This window comes from Sapajus apella, unplaced genomic scaffold (genome assembly GCF_009761245.1).
Source record: "Sapajus apella isolate SASKATOON/1434 unplaced genomic scaffold, GSC_monkey_1.0 scaffold27, whole genome shotgun sequence".
Classification (NCBI taxonomy): Eukaryota; Metazoa; Chordata; class Mammalia; order Primates; family Cebidae; genus Sapajus; species Sapajus apella.
The window spans coordinates 24,357,922-24,366,846 of record NW_022436967.1 but is presented as its reverse complement, the minus strand read 5'-3'; the positions used below and the strand labels follow the sequence as shown (position 1 = coordinate 24,366,846).

Here is an 8,925-nt window from a genome sequence, read left to right as displayed (position 1 = left end):
CCCAAGTGTCCATTAACATGTAAAAGGATTTAAAAAATGGTATATCTATATAATAAAATATTGTTCAATAATATAAAAAAATAAGGTGGAGGCATGCACACTAATATGGTATATTCTCACAGAGGAATGTTGGAAGTACAAAAAAAATATGATTATTCAACTCTCAGTGAGAGTGTGCCTCTATTCTTAAGTATTTTCAAAAGGGCCCTGTCAAGAAAACAAAAATATCCGTTCAATTTTTAGAAAAATGAAAGAGTGCGTAAATACAGATGAAAGAAGTTCTTTAGTTAGACTTGACAGTTGACAGACCTGGGGTAGATGTTTTCACTGGCTGAAAGGTACTACAAATGTTTTTGTTGTGGGTGTTTTTATTTGAAGAAAATGTTTTTATATCCCTTCTCCACCTAGAAACATAGCCATATTCAAAAATTATTTTCTGACAAAGCTGATGAGAGTTTCTTTTGAAACCGTAAGAAAGATCAGAGGCTTAAAAGAGGTGCAGTTTACACTTGAAAGAACCACAGGCAACCTAGAAACACATCCTGAAGAGCACAGTTTAGGAAACTAACACCTGAGAATGAATGCCCTGTACGAACATGACATCACTGATTAGGGCACAAAACTCAAGCACGCCATATTTTCCTTTCTGGCCATCTTGAAATTCCTAGTGATTTTCTGACAGCATTTTGGAAACATTTTTGTTCATGATTTATACATGACTATTAGAATAGATTTTAATTTCTTGAGGGCAAGACACTGAGACTTCTGGTAAACCACATCCTGCCTAGTGCCATGGGCAGGTGGCAGGTACTCTCTAAAACAGCAATCAACATCCATGAAGCCATTTCCAGTAGAACACTGTGGACTAAATTATTTTCACTGAGAAGATTATAATCCTTTATTGAGAACTTAGAATTACATCACAATAGGTAATACCTACTGGTATTTCATAATCCTAATTTGCCTCTTTGCTTCTTTTTGTCTTTCCTGGAGCTTCTAGAAGATTCTATGTTTACACTATGTTTCCAATAACAGTACAGTTTCTCAGAACCCTGGTACTGTGTACTGTGCCACAAAGAACAGTTTTGTGGTGAAATAAATTATGAAATACTGTGTAACATTTTCCTTCTATCAGAGTTACAACGCAAGCTAAGGTTTTAAAAACTTGAAGAAAATCTGTAATAAAGTGACTCCTTTGACTTTGTTTAACCCGGCATCTCCACAACTTACTTTTTTCAGAACTCTTTTTTAGTGTAAAGATGTCTATTTTTTAAAAAATGTATACGATACCATCTATTTTAAGACACACTATTTATGTGCCACCAGGAAAGGAAAACATGAACAATATGCCTTTATTTTTAAGACTTATTTAAAAGATAATGTCAACAAAACACAAACTTTAGGAAATATAAGTTTACACTAGAAAATAAAATGGAGCCATATATTGTAGAAATAAAACATTAAAATTAAAATCCTTTAAATCATGTTATCCAATTTAATAATTTCAGTACTAGATTACAGATTATTTTATACATTTTCACAGACTGTGAGTTGTGATGTAAATGTGTTATATCACAGTCCTTTGAGCTGTGATATAAATGTATTTAATGGTATGCTGTCGTACCACCACACACATTTTCTTATCACAGTTATAACTTCAAAGATCACCATTCTAGCTATCTGTGACTTTTCAAGTGTATACTATGAGGCTTAGAGGCCTCTGCATTAGGAGAGGACACTTCAAGGAAAACTCCAGCGTCTACAGGAAACATACCAACCTATGCTCATTGATGACCCATGATAAACTTTACTACTAATAATACTCCTTTATTCTCTTCATCACATTTGCCTGTGGGATTTCCAAACAAGCTTACTTACTCCAGGTAGGATCCGTATCTTCCATTTCTCTGTGTCTCTCCAGTGTCCACTTTGTATAAGAGTAAGGTTATTACCTTTAACGGCAAAAACCACAACCACTTTTGCACCAACCTAATATAAATATACAGGAACATCTTTCTCCATGCCATAGCAAGTGGAAGCATCGCTCTGTAAAATCGTATTATATTACTGTGGTTGTTAGCAAACCATTCCTTCAATTGCCTATTAGTAAATATTTTTGTTTGTTAGGATGAATGATACAATTTTACCTAGAAGTTAGATCAGAAAAGCCACACTAAATTTTCTAGTGTCATAAAATAAATCATTTTAATAATTAAGATACATAAATAGTTTATGATAGAAACAATAAAGTTGTCTCAACTCTGCACAAACATTGAATTTCCAAGTAATTTGTAAGGAATATATTCATCTTACTACATTCAAAATCATGGTTGAACAATGATGATTATAATGTTTTATGAATGATGTTTTTCATAGTGTATGAAGTTACACAGTATTACAGTATAGTATTACAGTGCTTCGTAATTTGAAGAAATGAAATAAAATTCTTGTGATGGTATGCAGGAAAGAAAAAATAATTAAAAGTCATTTGCAAAACTTTTTACAAAAACAAAATATTATTTTTCTGTAAAAATAAATTAGATCTTTTATACTCACATGCTCTTCTCTTAAAGTGTTTAGAAAATAGTTACATTCATTGTTGGCAGTGTGCTCAAACATTCTTATTTGCCATTCCCTCATACATGATAAAACGAGGTGCAAGCTGTTCATATGTGAGAAAAACAGCTTGTTTTTCACAGGCAAAGAAACATATATATATAAAATAGAATTAATTTAAAAACCCAAGTGTCATATGACAGAGATACCAAAAATTCACCAAGAAAATATATTCCTCAAGGCCTTTGAGGTGACACAATCTTAAACTATAATTTATTAAAGGTAGTTTTAATCATGCTACCCTGTAGCTTCCATCAAATTAGCATGCTCGTGGATGGTAGGTTATTATTCTCCTCCTATAATTTAAAGCAGTGTTTGGTCAATTGACTGAAGCACAGCAGTAGAACTCAAGACAGACCACGTTTTATAAAGGAGCAAGAGAAATAAACATCTCCGTTCTAAGTGTGGCTTGCAAGAGTAGCATCTTTGGCACTGAGCAGAGCAGTTTTTGGTGTGGTTTCCAGGTGGCAGAAGTCTCTGGAGTGGCACAGCATGAAAACAAGCCTGATGCTTATGGCAGCGATATTATTGAGCCACATTTTGCTGGCTTACCTAGGAAACAGTTGAAAAATAAGAACTGATTTAAGTCTAACCAAACAGGAAATAATTTGTGCTTAGCCACAAGTAACACCTGAATGGCAAGTTGAACGTGAGCCTGCTTTCTGCTGTTTCTTCTTCTTTATTTTGCTTTTCTTTTGCTTTTTCTTAGCCTGATTTTTGCTTGGCTTATTTTTCTTGGTTTCCTCTTTATACCATGGTCCCCAGACCCCTCCATTGAGCCGAGGGTTACTTCTGGGGTCTTTGGGGGGGTACCTCACCGGTACTGCCGTTTTGTTGAACTGTGAGAGCCTCCGTAGGAGCTTCTTCACGATTCCGGGGTACCTGTTAGATAGGTCCACCCTCTCATATGGGTCGGCTGTGATGTTGAAAAGCCATACACTTTTGCCAGTTGACAAGGTAATCCGTTCATTGTGCCACCGGTTCGGCCCCAGATTGCTGAAAGACTGAGGGGGGACCCAGTCGCTGTAGCCAGGATTTCCCGTAAGCAATTTCCAGTGCTGCACCCTGATGGCGGACTGGATGGCGGTGTTCCAGATCCCATAGCCTGCTGCCCAGGAGCCGTTTTTTGCCTTGGTGTATATGGGGTCAATGTTATGCAAAATATCTACTCGGGGTGAGCGAAGACCCTCGCTTATGGTCTCCCAGATGTCATAGCCATCTATTTGAATGTCCTCATCGATCTGTCCTTCAGCCAGTGAAATCAGAGTGGGATACCAGTCAGTGATGTGCACAAGTTCCTTACACACTGTTCCCTTGTTTTTCAGAAGTGGGCTATGCACAAAGCCAACAGCCCGGATCCCTCCTTCCCAATATGTTCCTTTGCTACCTCTGAGAGGCCAGTTACTCCCTCCTGCCGTAGGCTGGCCACCATTATCTGAAGAGTAAATGATAATGCTGTTGTTATAGAAACCATATGTCTTTAGAGCCAATGTCACGTTGTTGATTGCCTCATCTAGGCAGGAAAGCATGGCGGCATATCTCCTCCTGTTTATGTTGATAATGGATCGGTAGTGTTCAAAGTACCTGACAGGAGCTTGCAGTGGTGAATGAACAGCTTGGTAGGCAATATATAAAAATAGAGGCTTTGTGGGGTTATGGGAAGCTAGTATTTGCTGCACCCTCTGAGTGTACATCTGTGTGGAGTATATGCCATTGTCAGAGTCCCAGGCAGCACTGTCGTTTTCATACAAGTCATAGCCACACATCCCAGGACTGTCACATTTGTAGTGTGTATAGTAATCCCCACTTCCCAAAAGGGAACCAAAAAAGGTGTCAAATCCTCTTTTGGTGGGCATGCATTCTTTTCTGTAAAAACCCAAGTGCCATTTTCCAACCATATGCGTTGAATATCCAACCTCTTTCAGTTTCTGAGGTAGGGTGGCATTGTCCAGAGGTAAACAGTTGGGTTGGGTAGGTCTTATGATAGAATGTTGAAGTCCGGTGTGTATCTGATACCTTAAGAAAAGAGCAAAAATTTTGTTATCAGGGCAGGATAAAAGAGATATTCTACATAAAACAATGATTCCTAAATTAAATAATGTTTCTACGGGGATGATTGTTAAATTATAATGGACCCCAATGATAAATGACCAATTCAGCATTTCTACTCTTTACTCACAAGTCTTAATCTAATTAGCTTCCTATTTAAATGGAAATACATTTCGATCTAAACCAGCACTTTTGATACTAAGATTTTCCCACTTATCTCAAAGTCTTTTTGAGACAGAGTCTCATTCTGTCACCCAGGTTGGAGTGCAGTGACGTGATCTCGGCTGACTGCAACCTCGGCTGACTGCAACCTCGGCTGACTGCAACCTCTGCCACCTGGGTTCAAGCACGCCTCCTGCCTCAGCCTCCCCAGTAGCACACGCCACCATGCCCAGCTAATTGTATTTGTAGTAGAGACAGGGTTTCACCATGTTGGTCAGGCTGTTCTCAAACTTCTGACGTCAAGTGATCTGCCTTCCTTGGCCTCCCAAAGTGCTGGGATTATAGGCGCAAAGCCACCGTGCCCAGCCTCAAAGTCTTTTTAAAGTTCTTATAATAGAATTAATTTGAATAAACTTTAATCTCTTAATTATATGACTGAAAATTGACAAGATAAGAAAAGACATATAGAATCAGATTATTATTATTATTGCTTTTAACCTAGGGACCTTCTAAATCATTAGCTTTTAAATAGTTTCCTGAGATCATTTATTTCAAGCTAACTCTGAAGTACTAAAAATACATGCAAAAATTATAGAAAAATCTCCTCTTTGTCAAACAATAGTTTATTCTGAATCTCCAATCTGTTAGATCTCTGAAAGAAGAAAGAAGTTTTTGACTACACAATACATTATTGCTTAAAAATCATTTTAGAATAAAAGTTTTAGCTAGTGCTACAAATTATTTTTCCAAAAATAACAGGTAATAAGTCCTTATGTATGTTTCCCACAGTGTCTCCTTTTTAAAAAAGTATAATCACTTATAGGATAGTCTAAGAAAACATAACACTTTCTAATATGTTAAAAATTAAGTGAATGCTAGTTTCTTGCATTTTTCTCTTTCGAGCGATATTTTGCCAAGGGTGTTTTCCAAGAAGGGATATTATTACACAAGTGTATGAATTTTCACTTGGGCCAAGATATATCAGTTAGTTTATGGTATTTTAAAACTGATTGATTCTATAGTTATAAGTTCAAAAACATTTTAAAAATAGAATATATAAAAATTTTTAAAAATTAAGGTTGCAGAAAATTGTCAGGGTAAATATGTATGTTTTCTTGGAATCAAATTACAAAAAAATATTGAGGTCAAAAGCAACTTTTTCACAGTGATTTAACCTGAAAGGCCAACATGTTATACATGCCTTGGATGAATAGTTCAATTTATTTTTAATGTTTTAATGATACCATGATGAAACTATGAGTTTTTTGAAGTGTTACTGGCAGCCACACACTGATATTTCTGTGTGCACTGAAGTGATATCTGATCACTACTGCAAAGCAGCCTTCACATAAACCCTGTTTACTCTGCTGATCATTTAGCTGTCAGTTTTGCAATAGTCACGGTTGTGGTAATTCAAAATGTAAGAAACTCCCAAAGAAATAAACATTATAAGCACCAAGTTTAGAAGGCATTGTTACTGGTGTTTTTGTTTTTGTTTTTTTTTGGTTTGGGTTTTGTTTTTGTTTTTGTTTTTTTGTTTGGAGATGGAGTCTTGCTCTTGTTGCCCAGGCTGGAGTGCAATGGCACAATCTTGGCTCATCACAACTCTGCCCCCCAGATTCAAGCGATTGTCCTGCCTCAACCTCCCAGTTAGATGACCTCAGGTGATCCACCTGCCCTGGCCTCCTAAAGTGCTGGAATTATAGGTGTGTGTGACCGCACCTGGCCTTTTCTTGATCCAGTCCAGGATACAAAACATTCAGTTGTGAAAATCTAATTTTTTAACAACTGAATGTTTTAGACAGAGGTGGATGTTTTTGAAAATTAGAAAAAAACTAATTTTTCACACAAGTACATGACAAATCAGTAAATACCCATTAATGGCAACTTGGAGGAAATTAAAAAGGGAGACATCTATATGGGTAAAAATTTTGGGAATCATTCATGGGGATGAGTTATTAACAAAAGAATTATATTATGCAGAATATGGACTTGAGGGGAATGTCTATTTAATTCATGAAATGGTAAACTAATTAAGCATTTCTAATTAAGTCGGTTATTTTCTCAACTAGTGGCAAAAGCAATAAGAATAGAGACTTATGAAAAACATAAAATACAGGAAAAGTTTGCAGAAAATAAAGAGAAGGCAAGAAGAGGTTTGCTACTTTCAGAAAATGGTGCAGCATTTGCAGATAAGTAAGAGTTCAGAACTATTAATCAACTATGAGGTTTTTGTCTTCTCTAGATAGTACAATTGTTTTTAAATTGGAAAATTTAGAACCAGTAACATAAAAGTTTGACAGCAGCTTATAACAGGGAAGAGGTTTTCAGGGCAGCTCCTGCTTAAATGAGTTCCAGCCTCTATGGTGGAATAGGAGAAAATTTCAGGTAATTTGCGGTGTGGGTTAAGGGTGTAGGTTTTGGAATCAAACAGACCTGGGTTTCAATTTGCTCCACTGCTTATTATCTGTGTGGCTTTGGGAAGTACTTAATCCCTCTGATCCTCAGTTTCCTCATCTGTAAAATAGGGATAATAATACATGTTGGGTTGCTGCAAGCATTGGAAAGGAGCAGAGTCTAGTAAGAAGAGTACATTTAATCAGTGATAGCTTTAGCAGTTATTAACCCAGAGGGCTGAATCAGGTATCACTAACATTTGCATAAAGCTTTATAATTTGTAGATTTTTTTCATATGTATTATTGCATTTAAGTCTTACTACAACAGTGAGAAGTCAGATTACTTAAGTTCCTTTTATGGATAGGAAAATAGAGATGTAAAGAAGTTGTGGTTTTCTCCCCAACACCCACAACCTGCTCCACCAGGCTGTGAAACTGATTCTCGATCAGCAGTGGCAGTCTGATGCTCTCTCAATTCTTTTTTAGGAGTTAATATCTGAACCTATTGGAAAATCAAGGAGCAGAGGAAAGATGCCGGAAGTCTTGAGAAGCAAATCTGCTCCAACTTTCCAATGAAAGAAAGGATGGATTTGTAAACTGGATAGTGAGGCTTATGTTGATCCCTGAAAATTTGAAAATGACTTTTTTAAAGTACATGATTTGTGAGCATTTCAAAAATAACAAATTAGACAAGTCAAAAAAGAAAAGTTCTGCCAAGTTTGCTTCATTGTCTTTTTTAAAAAAGGATCAGCATTAGGTAAATAGCTTAGGAATGATTTAGCATTTGAAAGAGCTGCCCCTGATTCTTTTTTAATAAAATAATGAAAAATCAACTATATGTTTGTTAGCACTGCAATTGGGGATAAGAATGATACTCTTACATATTAATGACAGTTAATATAATAAAAATACTTTTAATTGATATGCTTTTCTGTGGAGCACGTAGGGGAGTTTCATTTAATTGAGAAAAAGAAAAGAAAGAAAAAAAAAACAGAAAATAAGTCCTCACAGCACTATTCACAATAGCAAGACCTGGAGTCAACCTGAATCCCCATAAACTGGAGACTGCATAAAGAAAATGTGGTACATACAACCGACAGAATACTATGCAGCCATAAAAAAGAACAAAATCATGCCCTTTGAAGTAACATGGATGTAGTTGAAGGCTGTTATCCTAAGTGAATTAATGCAGGAACAGAAAATCAAATACCACATGTTCTCACTTATAAGTGAGTGCTAAACTTCTATTGCACAGGAACACAAAGAAGGGAACAAAAGACATCAGGGCACACTCAAGGGTGATACGTGGGAGAAGGGTGAGGATTGAAAAACTACCTGTTGGGTACTATGCTCACTACCTGGGTGATGAAATAATCTGCACACCAAACCTCTGTGACATGCAATTTACACATGTAACAAACTGCACATGAACCCCTTGAACCTAAGATAAAAGCTGGAAGATAAAAAAAGAAAGGGACTAAAGAGGCATAACAATTAAATGCAATATGTGGTTTTGAATTGGAATAGTTTCAATAAAGAACATATTTAGAGAACTGGTGAAACTTAAATTGGATCTTAGGATTGAAATGGAATAACAGTATTTTCTGATTTTGATTTTTTTTGTGTGTGTGGCTAATATAATACTCTTGTCTGTAGGAAATACTAAAGTATTGATAGGACAGCATGTTGGCTCTTAATTCT

At 36.2% G+C, this 8,925-nt stretch overlaps 1 protein-coding gene across 1 annotated transcript in view; it reads right to left on the bottom strand.

Moving 5' to 3' along the window:
• Positions 1-1,334: 1,334 nt before the first annotated feature.
• Positions 1,335-8,925, bottom strand: part of ARSJ (arylsulfatase family member J) — an 87,515-nt gene continuing 79,924 nt past the window's right edge. Inside the window, exon 2 of the mRNA XM_032292475.1 lies at positions 1,335-4,632. Coding sequence (XP_032148366.1) covers positions 3,231-4,632 — 1,402 coding nt within the window. The 3' untranslated portion in view covers positions 1,335-3,230. The remainder of the gene's footprint in view (positions 4,633-8,925) is intronic.